Source organism: Rhincodon typus, chromosome 42 (assembly GCF_021869965.1).
Source record: "Rhincodon typus isolate 14 chromosome 42, sRhiTyp1.1, whole genome shotgun sequence".
NCBI classification, from domain to species: domain Eukaryota; kingdom Metazoa; phylum Chordata; class Chondrichthyes; order Orectolobiformes; family Rhincodontidae; genus Rhincodon; species Rhincodon typus.
This window is the reverse complement of record NC_063373.1, coordinates 9,876,611-9,897,264: the sequence shown is the minus strand read 5'-3', so window position 1 is coordinate 9,897,264 and position 20,654 is coordinate 9,876,611. Positions and strand designations below refer to the sequence as shown.

Here is a 20,654-nt window from a genome sequence, read left to right as displayed (position 1 = left end):
TTTTCAAGGACCGTAACTTCCCCCCCTCGGTGGTCGAGAACGCCCTCAACCGTGTCTCCCACATCTCCCGCACCTCATCCCTCACACCCCGTCCACACAATAAGAACCAAAAAAGAATCCCCCTCGTCCTCACGTACCACCCCACCAACCTCCGGATCCAACGCATCATCCTCCGACACATCCGCCATCTGCAATCCGACCCCACCACCAAAGACATCTTTCCCTCCCCACCCTTATCTGCTTTCCGGAGGGACAACTCTCTCCGTGACTCCCTTGTCTGCTCCACACTCCCCTCCAGCTCCACCACACCCGGCACTTTTCCCTGCAACCGCAGGAAGTGCTACACCTGCCCCCATACCTCCTCCCTCACCCCCATCCCAGGCCCCAAGAAGACTTTCCACATCAAGCAGATGTTCACCTGCACATCTGCCAATGTGGTATACTGCATCCGCTGTACCCGGTGTTGCTTCCTCTACATCGGGGAAACCAAGCGGAGGCTCGGGGACCGCTTTGCAGAACACCTACGCTTGGTTCGCAATAAACAACTGCACCTCCCAGTCGCAAACCATTTCAATTCCCCCTCCCATTCCTCAGACGACATGTCCATCCTGGGCCTCCTGCAGTGCCACAACGATGCCACCCGAAGGTTGCATGAACAGCAACTCATATTCTGCTTGGGAACCCTGCAGCCTAATGGTATCAATGTGGATTTCACAAGTTTCAAAATCTCCCCTCCCCCTACCGCATCCCAAAACCAGTCCAGCTCATCCCTGCCTCCCTAACCTGTTCTTCCTCCCACCTATCCCCTCCTCCCACCTCAAGCCGCACCTCCATCTCCTACCGACTAACCTCATCCCGCCCCCTTGACCTGTCCGTCCTCCCTGGACTGACCTATCCCCTTCCTAACTCCCTACCTACACTCACCTTTACTGGCTCCATCCCCGCCTCTTCGACCTGTTTGTTTCCTCTCCTCTATCCCCCTCCCACTCTCTCCCTATTTATTTCGGAACCCCCCTCCCCCTTTTCTGATGAAGGGTCTAGGCCCGAAACGTCAGCCTCTCTGCTCCTATGATGCTGCTTGGCCTGCTGTGTTCATCCAGCCCTGCACCTTGTTGTCCCTCATTCTCTCTGATTGGCTGGACGACCAGCCGGACCAGCACGGTCCTCCAGCCCCGCCCCTTGGTTGCAATCGGTCAAGAACGTCATCAACCAAGACTGGCACGTGGTGCTAGGGCAAGCGCACAGTTAATTGTTATTGTGAGCATGCGTGCCGTGAGTGATGTCTGGAAAGAAATGTTCGTGTCTCATTTCTAAAGGCGGTGAGTAAAAGAAAAAGAGGAGAGCAGCGTCCAGCAAGAAGGTTTCATGATGGCCCAAATTAGGTGCAAGTTCCAAACATGGGTTTTCCGGTGCCTCGATTTAGGCCGCAGAGAGCCTCAGACTCCGTCCTAGAAACAGGCTGCGGTCAACGGTTCAGCGTTAGGGGGAGTGCGCAGGCGCAGTGATGTAACGGTGAGTGGGTGGGGCTGTGTAACCTCTTTTCCCACCACCCCACCAAACCCCATCTGACCCAATGTCCCCACCTGGGGGATCTGCTGTTTTTGTTTAATTACTGCTGGTGGGAAGGGTTACTGCGGTAAAAGTGCAATATGAAGCTGGATATAATAAAAAGCAGATAAAATCCCACCAGAATCCAACTCCTGTTTAAAACCCCCCCCCGTAAACTTACAGGTGCCTCAGCAGCTGGATATCTGACTGAATCTTTCCTGCACATGGAGCAGGGGAATGGGTCGCCCCCGCTGTGACTGCAGTATTGGGTGGCCATCTCAGGCAACTGTATCCCTGTCACTGTTCAGATATTTCCACAGGAACTCCATAGTGTAAGGGTCTCTGTCTCTCCTGGCTGAATGATCAGATATATTTTAATTCAGTGGACAGAACATTCATGTAGTTTCTCTCGATGGTATGCAGTGTGATTTTATTTCAGTCTATGAAACAGCTCTTTCAACAGTCAGTTCACTGGAACACTGTCACTGAGGCTGTCGTACACTTCTTTCAACAGTCTACTGTAAGACCATATGTAATATGAACAGGAGTAGACCATTTGGTCCCTCAAGTGTGTTCCACCATTCAACTGGATTGTGGCTGATCTGACATTCCTCGTATCCATTTTCTGGTATTTTGCCCATAACCCCTGATTCCCCAACTGATCAAGAATCTATCTCAGCCTTAAATATACACAATGACTTTGCCTGGCAAGAAGTTCCAAAGATTCTCAACCCTCAGAAGAAAATCCTCCTCACTTCAGCTTCAAGTTGGCGCCTTTATTCTAGACTGTGCTTTCTCATCCTAGATTCTCCAGTGAGAGGGAACATCCTCTCGGCAATTACCATGTCAAGCCCCTTCAGAATCTGATTTGCTTCAGTAAGATCAATTTGCCCCTCACTCAATCTGTGTCACTGGTTAAAGGTCATTCCATTGTAGACTGTGTTAGAATCCTCACTGATTTTTTTAATAGAATCATTTTTGAATTGAATGTGAGAGCTGAACGGTAAGCTTTGGACTGTGAGCAGCAACTTGTTTTAAAAATTATGAAGAAGCTGTTGTTTTTGAGGCCAAGCCTGGAAGTGAATTGCAAGTTGATTCCTGATCAAAATTCAGTAGACTCTTTTGGCCATAAATGAGGTCAGTATCTGGGAACTGGTGCCAGCAAATCTTGGAGAGGACATAATCAAGCAGAAGGAAGGGCTGCAGCTTTTTGAACTGGGGCTTTGTGAGAAAATTAGTTTGGCTGTAAATGCTACAGCGTGGAGATTTGACAATCCTATGTATCTGTGAAACGATGCATCATGGAAACTGATTAAGTAATCTGGTCAGTTTTTTTTTTGAACTTTTTAATTTATCACTTAACTGTTTGTTTATCTGTCTTTGGTGTGAATGGGGCTGGAAATAAAGGTTCTTGGGTTAAATCAATACTGTGTCCACCGAGGAGTATGTGTAGTATGCTGTTGGGAGCTGCTTGTGCAGGTGCCAGTGACAGAGATTGATGCAAAAGTGTCCACATGCACACCTTTGGCAGCCAGTTCAATGACAATGTGAAAGAGGCTGAGACAATGGAGGGAAGAGAACTGAGTGGGGTGGGGAGTTTGGAAATTGGGACCATTCTTCACCTGAGCCCCCACCACAAATCGCTGGCCCATTTTTTTTTTCCTCACTGCTGAGAGAATGGAGCAAGGTGGGAAGGGTTTGGAAATTAGGGTCGTTCTTTGTCTGCCACCCCACCATGAAAACCTGGCTCATTGTTTCTCTCGCTGTTCCCCTTCACCTCGCTCCCATCCCACTCCTCCCTTTCCCTCAGTATCAGCAAATTTCCAAAGATATTTTCGTATTTCCTACACACTGTGCTGCTTTTCTCAGAACGTTGAGCAATTTGAGAACTGTATAGAAAACAAGAGACAGAACAGCCAGTCCAGAAGCTTCCAAAATCACTGCACATCTTTAACCTTTTTGAACTGCTGCAGTCCATGTGGTGAAGCTGCTGCCAGATTAGTGTTCGGTAAGGAGTTACAGGACTTTCATCCAGTGATGAAGTAGTGCTGACATCTGTGTCAGTTACAATCATTTTGTCTTTATATCCCACCTTTAACAGAATAGAAACGTACAAAATCAAAGCAGGAATAAGTCATTGTAGCGTTCGATTCTGCTCCACTATTCAGTATGATCATGGCTGATCATGCTACTTAGCCCCTTCCTACTTTTGATCCTTTTAGTCGTCAGAACTATATCTGTCTTCTTGGAAACATCCAATGTTTTGGCCTGAACTGCTTGCTGAGGCCGTGAATTCCACAGGCTCACCAGTCTCTGACTACAGAAATTTTGCCTCAATTCAGTCCTAAACGGCCTACCTCATATTCTTAATCTGTGACCCTTCGATTCTAGACTCCCTGGTCATTAAGAGCATCCTTCCCGCATCTACCTTGTTAGTCCTGTTAGAATTTTATTGGTTTCTGGGAGATCCTTCCACATTTCTTCTAAACTCCAGTGAATTTCGTCCTAACCAATCTATTATGTCCTCATATGTCAGTCCTGTTATCCCACGAATCAGTCTGGTAAATCTTTGTACAGTCTCCATAGCCAGAACATCCTTTGTCAGATACACATTCCAAACTTGCAAACAATACTCCAGGTGTGGTCTCATCATGATCCTGTACAATTGCAACAAGACATCCCTGCACCTGTACTCAAATTTTCTCACAATGAAGGCCACCATACCATTTGCCTCTTCACATCCTGCTGCACCCGCATGCTTCCTTTCAGCAACTTGTGTATATGGACAAACAAGTCTTGTTTCTCATTTCCCTTTCATAAATTCATGCTGATTGACTGTCCGGTCCTGTCACTGTTTTGCAGTGTTAAGCTAACTGGTATATAATTCCCTGTTTTCTGTCTACTTGCTTTTTTAAATAGTGTGGATACATTAGCTCCTCTCCAATCCATAGGAATTGTTCCAGAGTCTGTAGAATCTTGAAAGATGACCATCAATTTCCTCGATTTAGATTCAAGCCCCTAGTTTCAGAATATATCCTACCTTGGGCCACTTTGCTGAGTACTCTGGGGTGTAGATTACCAGGTACTAAGATTTGTTGGTCTTTAATTCCATCACCATTTCCCTACTAATACCGATTTCCTTCAGTTCCTCCCTCTCGTGTGTTCCCCAGCATTTTAGGGATATTATTTCTGTATCCTTTTGTGATGACAGAACCAAAATATGCAGATAATTGGTCTGCCAAGTCTTTATTCCACATTGTGACTTCCCCTGTTTCTGATTGTAAGGGATTTAGAGTAATAGAGATATACAGCATGGAAACAGAACTTTCAACCCAACTCGTCCATGCCAACCATGCATCTTAAATAAATCTAGTGCCATTTGCCAGCACTTGGCCCATATCCCTCTAAACCCTTCCTGTTCAATCACCCATCCAGATGCCTTTTAAATGTTGTAACTGTACCAGCCTCCAGCACTTCCACTGGCAGCTGATTCCATACACTCACCACCCTCTGTGTGAAAATGTTGCCTCTTAGATCCCTTTTAAATCTTTCCCCTTTCACCTTAAATTATGCCTTCTGTTTTTGGACTCCCCCACCCCAGGGAAAAGGCCTTGTCTATTTACCCTATTCATGCCCCTCATGATTTTATAAACCTCTTATAAGGTCACCCCACAGCCTCTGATGCCCCAGAAAAAATAGCCCCAGTCTATTCAGCTTCTCCCTCTCGCTCAAACCCTCCAATTCTGGCAACATCCTTGTAAACCTTTTCTGAACCCTTTCAAGTTTCACAATATCATTTCTAGACCAGAAATGCACACAGTATTCCAATAGTGGCTTAACCAATCTCCTGTACAGCTACAATATGACCTCCGAACTCCTATACCCGATGCTCTGACCAGTAAAGGCAAGCATACCAAACGCCGCCTTTACTGTGCTATCTACCCACGACTCCAATTTGGAGGAATTATGCACCTGCACTCCAAGGTCTTTGTTCAGCAACGCTCCCCAGGACCTTACCATTAAGTGTACAAGGTCTGCCCTGATTTGTCTTTTGAAAATGCAGCACTCCACATTTATCTAAATTAAACTCCATCTGCCAGTCCTCAGTCTGTTGGCCCATCCGATCAAGATCCTGTTGTATTCTTTGCTGTACACTACACCTCCAATTTTGGTGACATCTGCAAACTTACTTACTGTACACCCTGTATTCACATCCAAATCATTCATATAAATGACGAAAGGCAGTGGACCCAGCACTGACCCTTGTGGCACACCGCTGGTCACAGGCCTCGATACTCTGTCTTTTACCTTCAAGCCAGGTCTGTACCAAAATAGCTAGTTCTCCCTCTTTTCCGTGTGAGCTAATGTTGCTAACCAGTTTAGCACAAGGAACCTTGTCAAATGCCTACTGAAGTCCATTTAGATCATGTCCACAGCTCTGCCCTCATCAATCCTCTTTGTTACTACTTCGAAAAACTCAGTCAAGTTAGTGAGACATTATTTCCCACGTACAAAGCAATGTTGTCTATCCCTAATCAGTCCTTGCCTTTCCAAATACATGTAAATCCTGTCCTTCAGGACAACTTGCCCACCACTGATGTCAGGTTCACCGGTCTATAGTTCCCTGGCTTTTCCTTACCATCTTTCGTAAATAGTGGCATCACGTTAGCCAACCTTCAGTCTTCTGGCACCACATTTGTGGCTATCGATGCTACAAATATCTCAGCAAGGGGCCCAGCAATCACTATGCTAGCTTCCCTCAGAGCTCTAGGGCACACCTGATCAGGTCCCAGGGATTTATTCATCTTTTATACATTTTAAAACTTCCAACGTGGGACCATCTCCTCTGTAATATGGACATTTTTCAAGATGTCACTATTTATTTCCCCCACGTTCTCCATCTTCCATATCCTTCTGCACAGTAAACACTGATGGAAAATACTCATTTAGTGTCTCTGTCACCTCCTGTGGTACCACACCTAGCCGGTCTTGCTGATCTTTAAGGGGCCCCAATCTCTCCCTAGTTACCCTTTTGTCCTTAACATATTTGTAGAATCTCTTCAGAATCTCCTTAACTCTATTTGCCAAAGCTATCTCGCGTCTCTGTTTTGCCCTCCTGACTTCCCCTCTTGAGTGTACTCCTACTACCTTTACACTCTTCTAGGGATTCGCTCAATCTCTTCTGTCTACACCCGACATAACCTTCCTTACTATTCTTAATCAAAACCTTAATTTCTCTTGTCATCCAGAATTCCCTCCACCTACCAGCCTTGTCCTTCACCCTAAAAGGAACATACTGTCTATGGAATCTCATTTTTGAAGGCTTCCCATTTTCCAGCAGTCCCTTTACCTGCGAACATCCGCCCCAATCCACTATTGAAAGTTCTTGCCTAATACCGTTAAAATTGGCCTTCCTCCATTTTAGAACTGATCTCGTCTATCCTTTTCCATCACTATTTTAAAACTAATAGAATTATGGTCACTGGCCCAGTGTGCTTCCCCACTGACACCTCAGTCACCTGCCCTGCCTTATTTCCCAAGAGTAGGTCAAGTTTTGCACCTTCCCACACCTTACATCCACATACTGACTCAAACTTTTCTTGTACACACTTAACAAATTCCTCTCCGTCCAAGCCCTGAACACCGCAGCAGTCCCAGTCTATGTTTGGAAAGTTAACATCCCTACCATTACCACCCTATTTACTCTCACAGATAATTGAGATCACCTTACAAATTTTTCTCAATTTCCCATTGACGATTGAGGGATCTATAGTCCAAATCCAATAAGGTGATCATCCCTTTCTTATTTCTCAGTTCCACCCAAATAACTTCCCTAGACTTATTCCCAGGAATATCCTCGCTAAGTACAGCTGTAATGTTATCCCTAATCAAAAATGCCACTTCCCCTGTTCTCTTGCCCCTCCCTTTCTATCCTTCCTTTAGCATCTATACTCTGGAACATTAAACTGCCAGTCCTGCATCCCTGAGCCACATCGCTGTAATTAAAATGATGTCCCAGTCCTGTATCCTCAACCATGCCCAGAGTTCATCTGCCTTACCTGTTAGGCCTTTTGCATTGAAATAAAATGTGGTTTAATTTCTCAGTTCAACCTCCATTCTCTGTTTTGTTCCTGCCTGCCCTGACTATTTGACTTATTCCTTTTCCCAATGTATCAGTCTCAGACCGATCTCTCTCTTTCCTCACTACCTTACTAGTTTAAATCCTCCCGGGCAGCTCGAGCAAATCTCCCTGCCAGTATATTAGTTCCCTTCCAATTCAGGTGCAATTAGTCCTTCTTTTACATGTCACTTCCATCCCACAAAACATTCCAATGATCCAAAAATGTGAGTCCTTCTCCCCTGCACCAGCTCCTCCACCACACATTCATCTGCTCTATCCTCCTATTCCCACCCTCACTAACTCGTGGCACTAGGAGTAATCCAGATCGTACTACCCTTGAGGACTTACTTTTTAAGTTCCTGCCTAATTTCCTGTATTCACTCTTTGGAATTTCGTCCTTTGTTTATTAATCCTTTCTTCCTCTTCAATGTATCTTTAGAAGCTTTTACAATTAGTTTGTATACAATTAGTTTGTATGTTTATTTTTCCCCTCTTCATCAATCATTAGTCCTCTTTTGCTGAAATCTGAACTGCTCTTCTTAGCCAATTTGTACGCCCCTTCCTTGGATCCAGTATTATTCCTAATCTCACTTGCTAGGCATGGCAGGGCCACCTTTTCCGTCTTATTTTGTGCCAGACAGGAATAAACCACAGTTGCAGTTCCTCCAAGTGCTCTTTAAATGTTTGTCATCCCTTTAAGTTATATTCCCCAATTTCTTGTAGTCTGCTCGTGCCTCATGCTATCGTAATTTCCTCTATTTGGATCTTGACCCTCCTCTCAGAATCAACTCTGTCACTCTCCATCTTAGTGAACACTTCTATCATTGAATTCTTCATTCTTCCACAAGGGGCCTCACCCAGATAGATTACCAATTATTGCCTTCTTGTTATACAACTAAAGTGGCAACTTTAATTGCAAATTGTCCCAGATGACCATAGCACTGCTCTCTAATGAGAGAGAGAGAGAAAACAAATGGTGCTTTAACCTGAGGGTCATCGTGTCTCAGGCAAGGTTGAGAATGTGCAACCTTTGGTGACCTCAGCCAGTACAGGAATTGAGCACATGCCGTTGGTGTCATTCTGCATCACAAACCAGCCATCCGCCCAACTAAGCTAACCCACTCCCAGCCATTACACAAAATGCAATCAAGGATAGTCTGTCCTCTATTTGGGTCCTCAAAGTGTTGATCCAGAAAAGCTTCTCGTGCACACTCCAGGAATTTGTCCTGTATAATATTGTTACTGATTTGATTTGCTCAATTTATGTGCAGATTGATGTTACCCACAATAACCATAAGACCACAAGATATTGGAGCAGAATTAGGCTATTTGCCCCATCGAGTCTGCCCCACCATTTGATCATGGTTGATATGTTCTTCAACCTCATTTTCCCTCCTTCTGCCTTATCCTGTAACCATTGATCCCCTTACCAATCTATCTCTGTCATGAATACACTCAATGACTTGGCCTGTACAGCCCTCCATGGCAATGAGTTCCACAGAATCACCACCCTCCGGCCAAAGAAATTTCTCCTCATCTCAGTCCTAAAGGGTCATCCTTTCACTCTGAGGCTGTGCTCATCCTTAATACTGGAAGAGCCCAGCACATCAGTGCAAAGCTTAAGGTTGAAGCATTCACAACAATCTTCAGTCAAAAGCCCCAAGTGACTGATCCATATCAGCCTCCGCCAGTCGTCCCCAACATCACAGATGCGAGTCTTCAGCCAACTTAGTTCACTTGTCTGATATCATGAAGTAGCTGGAGCTACTGGATCCTGTCTCAACCATGGGCCCTCTCAAAATTCTGACCATAGTGCTGGAGGCTTGTGGTCCAGAACTTGCTGCTTCCCAAGCCAAGCTGTTCCAGTGCAGTTACATCACAGGTGTCTACAGAACAATGTGGAACGTTGCCCTGGTATGTTCTGTACATTCTTAAAAAAAAACCCAACCCAGCCAATTACTGTCCCATCAGCCTGCTCTGAATCATCACTATAGTTATGCAAGATGCCATCAACAAGCAGCACATGCTGCTCAGTTTGCATTCCACCATGACCACTCAGCTCCTGACTTCATTACAGCCTTGGTTCATCCATTGGAAAATGACCTGAATTCCAGAGTGACAGCCCTTGATATCAGTGTTGCAGTTAATTTGTTTGGCATGAAGCATCCCAAGTAATATCTGGAATCAAAGGGAATCAGGCAGCAAACTCTCTGCTTCTTGAAATCAAACCTGTGTGATGATACGATGGCTTTAAGAAATGCATTTTGTCCTGTTTGTTTTTGAAGAGGTTTTGAGCCAGAAGTGCTGGGTTCTCATATCTAAGCCAATAAACAGCTTGTGAGGCCCTGGGATGTTTTTAAGAAGTAGAACCGTAGAAGCAGCATGTATGGATGGGTTCAGGCTCCCACAGAATCAGGATTTTAGTTTATTTTTTTCGGTTGTTGGGGTCCTGATGAAGGGTGTAAACCTGAAATGTTGACTTTCCTGCTCCTCTGAAGGTGCTTGACCTGCTATGTTCCTCCAGCTTCACATTGTATTGATTCTGACTCTAGCATCTGCAGTTCTTGCTACCTCCTTGGTGTTTTGAAGTTGGGTGTGGAGGCTGTTTCATCTCTATCAGCTACAGTAAAAAAGCCTGCACACTCTCTCTGCCAGAAGTTTCTCCTGGACTGGAGAAACATTGCAAGAGAGAGAATCTATTTTTCTGAATCTGCCTTTGCCAAGTGTGTATATTTTTGGTTGGCTACTATATTGGAATAGATGCTGTTTTGCAGTTAAATAATTTTGTTGTTCTGTTAAGTTTTCTAATAGAGTTAAAGTTTTATACCAATTTTTCTTTCCAATGTTTGTATTTTAACTGGGTGTAGGAGTTAAGTGTGTTTTGCATAAAGCCAAGCAGTTTGACCAACTGAATTATATCTGGAACACAGAATCCTGCAGTCGCCTTTTAAATAAGATAAACGTTAGAGTCTAGGCTATCTCCTTGATGTATTTGAAAGGTCTTTGGTCTGGTCCATTAAAAAAAATTGGAGGCTTGTCCGAGATGTAATTCATCACACTTGATACATCATTGTCACACCTGGATCAATCCTTGGCCCCTCTGTTCTGTTAACTGCAGATTGTGAATAAGGTGTTTTTTGCTGATGCCACCCATCAGTTGCTACATGTGCACTGACAATAACCACACATCCACACAATCACTAACACCAGAGGTTTCAATGTCCAAAACAATTTTTTGGCTTCACCTCATCCCTGATCATCCGCTGCTAAAACTCTTGTTCATTTCTGTGTTTTAGACCTGATGATCCAATACATTTCTGATCAGTCTTTCATATTCATCCTATCCACACCTAGAATCATGAGATTATTCAAAACTCTACCGCCTGTGTCTCACACCAAGCCCCGTTCACCTATCACTCCTGTGCTCACTGACTGACTTTGGTTCTCGGGTAAGGAAAGCCTCTGAAATTCAAATCCTTTGTTATCAACTTCCTCTTTGGCTTTGTCCATCCTTATTTTTGTCATTAACAATCATAGGACCCTCTGAAAGACATACCCTCCTCGCTTTCTGTCCTCTTTAGTCTCATTCATTATAATTATTCCACCAGTGGTGGCCATGACTTTGTGAAGCTCTCAAATTCCTGTACGAAACCTCTCCATATCTGTCTCCCAATTAAAGATGCTAGTTAAAAATGGGCTGTCTGATTAAGCATCCTTTCTAATATCACCCACTCTGGCTTGGTGTCAAATGTTTTTTCATGAAGCACTTAGCATGTTATATAAATTCAAGCTTGTCACTACCATGACATCAGTTTACGGACAGTGAAATTTCACAAACAGTAACCCGGTTTCTGGCTGATTAATCCTGTTTGTTTGGCGTTGTTGGATAAAGTGCTGCAGGAACACTCTCCTGTGGACATGGCATAAACTGAGGTCTCCTGAACTGAGTGGAGCTGATTGAGCTATTGGTCCTGCAATGAACCTTGATAGAACTGCTGTCTGGAATTTTCCTCTTCATTCACTGATGCCAGCTGAAGTTGACTCTGTAGTAAAACAGGTCATGCTGAATCGCACTCCTGGGAACCATAATCTTGGGAACAAATTTGCAATTTTGATTCTGCTATAAAGAAGAAACAAGTACTTGTGTTCATTTTGCATCATTCACACCCTCAGAATATTCCAAAATGTTTCACTCAATGATGAATTTTGGAAGGATGAATGAGGAGAAGCAGAATAAACTGAATAGTACACTATTTAAATAGGGTGACTTGTATCAGTGTTAGCGCAATTCTTTGAACGTTACAGGGCAAGTTGATCAAGAAGTTTTTCTGAATAATCTAATAATCCTTAGCCTTATTAAAGGATACAGGATATACATAAGCAGATTCACTACAAATGACTGATTTATTGTGAACACCAGCCTTTAGAAAGGTGTCAAGGCCTGGGAGAGTATGCGGGGACAATTTCCCAGAATTGTATCAGCAGAGAGGGCTATCAATTCAGTGCAGAAATTGGAGAAGCTGGCATTGTTCTCTTCAGAGCAGAGGGGTTGAAATGTTTGAAGGATTTCTTTTTCTACTCAGGGAAAGATTTTTAGGAAGATTGATGTCCACAGAAAGAATCATTGCCAATGGTTGGCGGAGGAGCCACCCATGCTCCCTCCTTCAGGCCTGCTGTCTCTCCCTATTGGTTCGGAGCTACCTTCAATTATCTGAGCCCTTTTGTGAGGTAAAGCATGCACAGTGTCAGTTTGGAGACATGATCTCCAAAGGGCAGTCGCAATCGTCAGCAGTCTGTATTTTGCTGAATCAGGTTGATTGGAGAGCGCGATGTTCCTCCAGCCTCTAGTTTTTCTACCTTGGTTCAAACTCAGGCAGAGGAATGTGGAGTGGAGTTTACAGTTTGTTGCAGAAGATGGTTTCTGTCTTTTCGGTATTTAAATGGAGGACCATTCTGCTTATTTCGTATCGGATGGCACAAGTCAGGATGATGTGTCTGATTCAATTTTAACCCCACTGCGAAGCCTCTTCTAAGGATGCCAGCCTTTTTGCTCCTATGATGCTGCTTGGCCTGCTGTGTTCATCCAGCTCTGCACCATGATGTGTGAAGGGTCTGTTTCCACGCTTTTCATATACAACTGCTATCCTGGTCTTCCTTCATGGTGGTGTTTGAGGATTTGCGAGACTCTGTCAAAGTCTGGCCCCTTTGTTGGTATATAACATTCCTCTCCTTTCCCACTGCCTCTCCATCTCCTCTCATTTAGTCACTGAACCAGTTTGGTTTATACACCAAGTCAGAGAGTCATATGGTGCAGAAGAGGCCCTTCGGCCCATCGAGTTCGCACTGACATAACTACCACTAAAGGAGTGCTTAATTCCAATTTCCTTCACTTTATTCATACTGGGGATAAACTGTACACATGTTATGTGTGTGAACGAGGATTCAGACAATCGTTTGACCAGTCAAAACATTAATGTAGTCACATGGGAAAAACTGTGGAAATATGAAGTCTGGGAAGGGATTCAAACCCCATCCCAGTTAGAAATTCATCAGCGTAGCCATAGAGGAGTCAGGCTGTTCTCCTGTTCCCATATATATCCTCTGTTATGATATTTCGAGTGTTCATCCAAATGTTTTTTAAAGGTTGTATGTTTTCAGGCCTCCACTACCTTATCAGACAGCTCATTCCAGATTCCCACCACCCTCTGAGTGAAAATGTTTCTTTTTTTTTTCTGAAATCCTCTCTGAATCTCCTACTCTTTACCCTGAAACTATGTCCCTTCGTGATTGATCTCATAACTAAGGGGAAACAGATGGTCCCTACTCACCCTGTACATTTCCTTTTTATAATTTTATGCATCTCAATCATGCACCACTCCACCTTTTTCTTAAGAGAACATGTCAAGCCTTTTTTAGTCACTCCTTAAAGTCCATCGCATGCAACCTCCTAATGCCCCTGCTCTGTACCCCCTCTAGTTCTATAACATCCTTACTGAAGTGAGGTGACCAGAACTATACACAGTACTCCAGCTATGGCCTAACTAATGCTCTATACAGTTCCAGCATTACATTCTTGCTGTATTACCCCCATGACATGACTGATGAAAGCAAGTGTCCCTCTGCTGCCTTAACTATCCCATTCACATGCTATGAAAATGGTAGCTTTCACAGTTACTTTGCCTTTAGTGCCACTTCCACAAATTACCAGATTTATTCAGCTCATTTTCACAACCTGCATTTGTGGTTTTTGTCTTTTTATTACACTGTAAATCAATTTCACACAGGCTATTAGAAGAGGACATTTTGCAGTTCTGAAACTGGAACCAAATATCACATCCGGATCTAATAGAGAACCCTAATTTATTGTAACCTCAACATCAGTGGACTGTGAACATGGAAGGAAGCAGTACCATTCCCACTAGGGATAAACCGTACACGTGTTATGTGTGTGGACAAGGATTCAGACAATCGTTTGACCAGTCCAAACATAAATGCAGTCACACTGGGAAAAAACCATGGAAATGTGAGGACTGTGGAAAGGGTTTCAAATCCCCATCCCAGTTGGAAATTCATCGGCGCAGCCATACAGGAGTCAGGCCGTTTCCCTGTTCCCAATGTGGAAAGGGATTCACTCAGTTATCCAACCTGCTGACACACCAGCGAGTTCACACTGGGGAGAGACCATTCCACTGCTCCAAGTGTGAGAAGGGATTCGCTACAACGTTTGAATTGATGAGACATCAGCAAGTTCACACTGATGAGAGAGCTTTTAAATGCACAGACTGTGGGAAGTGCTACAAAAGGTCTGGGGAACTGATGTCCCATCAACGTGTTCACACAGATGAGAGACCATTCAGATGTTCTCACTGTGGGACTGGGTTCAGGCGATCATCTCAGCTCACATTACACCAGCGAATTCACACTGGGGAGAAGCCGTTCACATGCCCTGAGTGTGGGAAGGGATTCTCTCGCTCTTCCACCCTAGTCGCACACCAGCGAGTTCACTCTGAGGAGAGACCTTTTAAGTGTCCTAACTGCGCGAAGTGCTTTAAAAGTTCCAGGGAGCTAATGCGCCATCAAAATGTTCACACTGACAAAAGGAATTTTAGATGTCCAGACTGTGGGAAATGCTATAAAAATTCCGGGGATCTGACATCACATCGACGTGCTCACACTGACGAGAGACCATTTAAGTGCTCTCACTGCGGGACTGGGTTCAGGCGATCATCGCAGCTCACTGAACACCAGCGAATTCACACTGGGGAGAGACCATTCACCTGCTCCAAGTGTGACAAGGGATTCTCTACCTTATCTGAATTGAAGAGACATCAGCGAGTTCACACTGATGAGAGACCTTTTAAGTGCCCAGAGTGTGGGAAGTGTTTTAAGAGGTCTGGAGACCTGAGGTCCCACCAACGTGTTCACATCATTGAAAGACCATTCACGTGCTGTCATTGTGGGACTGACTTCAGGCGATCGTCTGACCTCACTGTACACAAGCAACTTCATACCAAGGAAAGACTGTCCACATCTATTCAGTGTGGGAAGTCACTCAGCCCATCATCCCTTTAAAGAGACCTGGGTTTTCATAGTGGGGAGAAGGCATTCACAAAGTTGTGCCATTTAAATACACACCAGGGATAGACCATTCAACTGTTATGAATGTGGAAAGGAACTCACTCAGCGTTCCAACCTCCTGAGACACAAGTGAATCCACAAGTAACTGCAGTGAATGGATTTTGTTTGTTCATTTGGAGATGTCTAGGATTAGAATTGATAAGGTGAGGTATCGGGCTAATGTGAAGAAAATTCATAGTATATTGCTGTTGATTGCAAACTTAAGTTTTAAAATTGAGAATTGATGTAAAAGCTGTGTTGTCTGTACTTGTCGATGTATTTCAATTTTGTGTAAAAGAAGGGATGTCATCATTTTCAGTTTCATTGATGATGTTTTCTCTCTGGAGCTAGTATAACCTGTAGTTTGTTTTCTCTAATTTGTACTGGAAAAATAATCTTTTAAAACCCTTGAGGTTAACAGTTTATTGCATTAAGAAAAATGGTTGAAGAGAAAAATACTGTAGTTGCCAAGAATCTAGCAACAATATAAGTCATTGAGAACAGTCATATGTACAAGTCTATTGAGAGAGAGAAATGGCCTGTATAAACAGATATGCTGTTAGTACCTGTCTCCAAAGCAGTCAGAGCTGTGGGAAAACATGCTGAGTTGTTTAAGGACAAAACAAACTGACGGTCAGTGACTGTGTGTCTTTTTTGTCAGTGGAAACTGGACAGTGATGGCTTAAGTGCTCAGCAATCTGAAAAGAAATTTTAAAATGGTGTAAAAGTCTGTCAGAAGATGATTGTATGGTAAGGCCATGTGTTTGATTAAAGTATTCCGAAGTCAGTGAGAAATCAATTGTAGCTGTGGGCAATGAACATTTGGTGTGCACCATTCAGTGATGTTTGAATGTCTGTAAGGTTGCTATGAGGGTAAAAACTATTCTTGCTGTCATTTAGAGTCATACAGCATGGAAACAGACCCTTTGGTCCAACTTGTCCATGCTGACCAGATGTCCTAATCTGACGTAGTCCCATTTGCCAGAATTTGGCCCATATCCCTCTATTCATATACCCATCCAGAAGCCTTTTAAATGTTGTAATTGTATTTGCCTCTATCACTTCCTCTGGCAGCTTGTTCTATACATGCACCACCCTCTTTGGGTGAAAAAGTTACCCCCTCAGGTCCTTTTTTTTTTAAAATCTTTCCCTTCTCACCTGAAATGTAGACCTGTTCTTTTTTGGACCCCCCCCCCCCCCCCCCCCCCCCCACCACTCTCGGGGAGGAAAAAAAACCTTGGCTATTCAATCTATCCATGCCCCTCATGATTTTATACACCTCTATAAAGTCACCCCTCAGCATCCGATACTCCAGAGAAAATAGTGCCAGCCTCTTCAGCCTCTCCCGAAAACTCAAACTCAAACCCTCTAGTCATGGCAACATCCTTCTAAATATTTTGTGCAAACTCTCAAGTTTAACAACATCTTTGTCACAGAAGGACGATCAGAATTGTACACAATATTCTAAAGCTGGCCTCACTAATGTCCCGTACAGCCGCAACCTTTCGTCCCAACTCCTAAACTCACTGTTCTGACCAATGAAGGTAAGCAGGCCAAATATCTTCTTCACATTTTGTCTAGCTGCGACTCTGCTTTCAAGGAACTATGCACTGGCACCCCTAGGTCTCTTAGTTCGGCAACACTCCATGAACTGGATAAGTCCTATCCTGGTTTGCCTTACCAAAATACAACACCTTACGTTTGTCTAAGGTAAACTCCATTTGCCATTTCTCAGCCCATTGGCAGCTATAAATAATGAAGAAACGTTATCTAAATGGTGAAGTTCTAGAGCGCTGAGATGCAGAGAAATCTGGGTGTCCAAAAGCACAAATCGCAGAAGGTTAATCTGTGTATGTAAGTAATCAGGAGGATTGATAGAGTGTCCTATTTTATTCTGAGTGGAATTGAATGCAAGAGTAGGGAGGTCATTCTTGAATTATGCAGGATGTTGGTAAGACTGCATATGGAGTGCCGTATACAGTACTGGCCACCGTACTTGCGTTAATGTTTTGGAAGTGGAGTAGGTTTACTAGACTAATACTTGGAATGAACAGATTGCCTTAGGAGGAAGGTCTAGACGGGCTAAGCATGTATCCTATACAGCTCAAAAGAATCAGAGATGACTTTATTGAAGCACATAGGATCCTGAGGGGACTTGACCAGGTGCAGGTGGAAAAGATGTTTCCTCTAGTTGGAGAATCTAGAATAAGCGGTCATCATTTAAAAATATGAGGTTGCTCATTTAAGACAGAGTTGAGGAAATTTCTTCTGAGGGTGACCGCTTCTGATTGATGTTGGGGGCAGCAGACCCACCAGGTACCACATCCACCATCACAGGATTAGAATCCATTTGGACCACTTGTTCTCCGGAGGTGGATGCACAAGCAAACTATCTGCTTGTGAGCAAACGTCCAGCCCTAAATAGTCTTAATTTCTAAAACCATAACTTCCTTCTGTAGAATTAATGATTACAAGAGCGATAAAATGTCATAAATAGTCACTGATAAAAAAAAAGAATAATTTTGCGTAAAATTTATCTGCCAGGTTTTAGGTAAAATTTAAGGAAAAATTTCTCAGTACAGACATCTCTCACTTGCATTCATAGCAAGTGTATTGTTACAGTATAATTTGCACTTGGAAAGATGCTGGAGAACTGGAGGACAGCCAGTGAGGTCCCTTTTGATTCCTTGCTGAGTTCTTGAATAAATCAGGAAACTCCAGGCCAGTCATTCTAATCTCAGCATTAGGGAAACTATTTGAAGAAAATTCTGAAGGACAGAATCAATCTGCATTTGGTGGGTCTGGCACAAAAGTAAAACAGGAAAAATGGCTAGTGAATGGGCAGTACCATTCTGCAAAATGTGCTGGGGAAACTGCTGGGATTAAAAGATGATAAATCTTCAGGGCCCTACAGTCTACATTCCCGACTTCATAAGGAAGTGGCTCTAGAAATTGTGGATGCACTGCTGAACATTCTGCTCTGAAGCTGGTGAGTTACACTGACCAGGCCTGTGGTGTACCCAACAGGTAAACCTTTGAGTGCTTCACCCTATTCAGGGATACAATTGCCTCAATAAACAACTGGAAGTGGTCACCTGCCTCATCAGCCTGGACCAGGAGAAGGTCTTTGTCAGAATATGTCATCTACATGACGAGTGTGTTCTCCAAAATGAGCTTCGGGGAGGAAATCTGTAATTGGATACAACTGCTCTGCAAGAAACATTAGTCGTCCAGTTTCAATCAAGGGGTGGGAAACCAAAGCTTTATGATCAAATCGGAAGTGAGGCAGGCCTTCTTCTGTACTGCTGTGAGTTGCAGAGAAATCTGGAGTCCAAGTGCATAAATCACAGAAGGTTAATATGTAGGTATAGTAAGAAATCAGGAAGGCTAATAGTGTTATGTTTTATTGTGAGGGGAACTGAATGCAAGAGTAGGGAGGTTATGCTCCAGTTATACAGGATGTTGGTAAGACTGCATTTGGAGTGCTGTGTATAGTACTGTTCACCATATCTATGTTAATGTGTTGGAAGCAGAGTAGGTTTACTTGACTGATACTTGGAATGAGTGGATTGCCTTATGAGGAAAGGCTAGGCTGGCAGTATCCTGAAGTACCAGCACTCTCATCAGCTTCTAAAATGGAATACCGGTTAGCGTGTGGGACCCCTGAAGTACCCACGTGTTCTTTCTGGACTCTCTGGGATCACCCATTCCCTTCTTTCCTTTAATACCTGAGCTGCTGTATGATTGACCTTTCTAAATGTGCCATCCACATAACTTTCAGCCTCGTGGATACACTACAGTGTCTCCAACCACTGCTCGAGCTCCGAAACCCAGAGCTCCAGTTTCTGCAGTTGGGAGTACTTTTTCTGCACATGTGGTCATCTCAACTTGCAGCATCCAGGACTCCCCCACATGTGACAAGCCTGGCTGGCCTCTCCTAACATCGCTTAAATTAGCAATTAACACCTTTTAGACTAGATTTATTAGACTTGATTTATTAGACTTACTTTGTTCGACTTCCTACTCTGCCTCTAAAGTTATGAAAAAGTTAACTGTAACTAAGTTTCCACTGCTCTAAATCTGTAAAATAAGAAAGGATTAAACAGTAATTGTCAGATGGCCAGTAGTCACAAATCTTTTTGCCATTTTGAAGCTATGACATCTTCAGATTCTCGTGGTGTTTGCTCAGTTTACCTGTTACTACTTCCATCCCCGCATCCTGGTGGCTGTGGCTGCTACCACTCCAAGCCAAGCACCCTGCGAAGACCAGGCCCGAATCTGTACCATGCCAGACCCACAGTATTTTGAATAATTTTATGTTGTGTAACATAGTTCATGGTTTTTATTTCCTGTGTGTGCAACAAACTTTTTGACTTTATTTTGTTAAAGGTTCAATGGCAGTCTCTTTGTTGTTGTTATTATATTCAGAGACTGACCACCACAGTAAACACACAGCAAGAATAAAACTTTATAGTCCAGCAAGTCAGGTTTCGCTCTGGCATCTGATTTGTCCAGTTTCATCATCAGCTGAGATAATAAAGTGGAGGCTCTTTTTGTAGTGAAATTTGCTGAATTTAAGACTGGGGTCTGTGAACTTTTGAAATGAAATCCTGGAGGTGCTGAGCATAAAGAGAAAACAGAAGTGGTTGCGAACTGTATTCCACAGATTTGAATTTCAACCTACCTGTTGGTTTCTAAGATTTTCTGGGAGTAGGAAATTGTAACTGTGAATTATACGAAATCTTTGTCTAAGGTTGAACTGAGAGAGCTAGCAAATAAACTGAACATTGAAATAAAAGTTAGATATTGTCAGGAGGAGACTGTTGAAGTGCCTCACCAACATTTGGAATTAAAAGGGGGAATTCTAAAATTGGTGTGTCATTGACAGAATTTATCTAAGATTCTGTTCAAATTTATTTTAAATCAGAAAAAAGGAAATGAGAAAGAAAAAAAATAAATAAATTGAACGAGTAGAGAATTAAAAGAAATTAGCAATGGCGAAGAACTAGAGGAAAAAGAAAAGCGAGCTGGAAATAAACAAAGCTTGAAATAAAGTTAGGGTAGAATTGTTCAGAATGGAGACAACTTGTCCATCAAGCTGCGTTAACCTTTCACTTCCAATGTCTTGTTGATGAGGCAGAACAGCAGCACAAAGTGAGAAAAGGAAGCAAACCCTGTCCTTTGTACCCACTACTCCATAGGACCTCCTGCCCCATGTGTCCAAAAAGTCTGTGGCTCTGTTAACTACATGAAGACTCGGGGCAGAAACTCATAACCCTGAGTAGATTTCACTTTTTGAACCAAAGGTTTGCTGACCACAATGAGGGGCAATGTGCAGCAGGGAGCATGTCTTGTCATCCTGGGCCAG

At 43.5% G+C, this 20,654-nt stretch overlaps 2 protein-coding genes across 4 annotated transcripts in view; both read left to right on the top strand.

Annotated features, from left to right (window-relative positions):
- The window catches only part of LOC109923573 (gastrula zinc finger protein XlCGF7.1-like), a 243,819-nt gene that overhangs the window by 111,758 nt on the left and 111,407 nt on the right, over nt 1-20,654 (top strand). The gene's annotated exons all lie outside the window — the stretch shown is intronic.
- Nucleotides 1,208-16,152, top strand: LOC109920416 (zinc finger protein 239-like). Of its 2 annotated transcripts, none has more exons than XM_048619163.1 (2): nt 1,208-1,319; nt 13,954-16,152. In XM_048619163.1, the coding sequence occupies exon 2, from the start codon at nt 14,063-14,065 to the stop codon at nt 15,239-15,241; it is 1,179 nt and encodes a 392-aa protein (XP_048475120.1). In that variant the 5' UTR covers nt 1,208-1,319; nt 13,954-14,062; the 3' UTR covers nt 15,242-16,152. The 2 variants fall into 2 exon arrangements, with proteins under 2 accessions (XP_048475120.1, XP_048475121.1); XM_048619164.1 differs by having other exon boundaries at nt 1,278-1,512.

Bases quoted from the DNA above. Each gene is read 5' to 3' on its own strand.
- LOC109920416 (XM_048619163.1), top strand. From the start codon at position 14,063: ATGGAAGGAAGCAGTACCATTCCCACTAGGGATAAACCGTACACGTGT.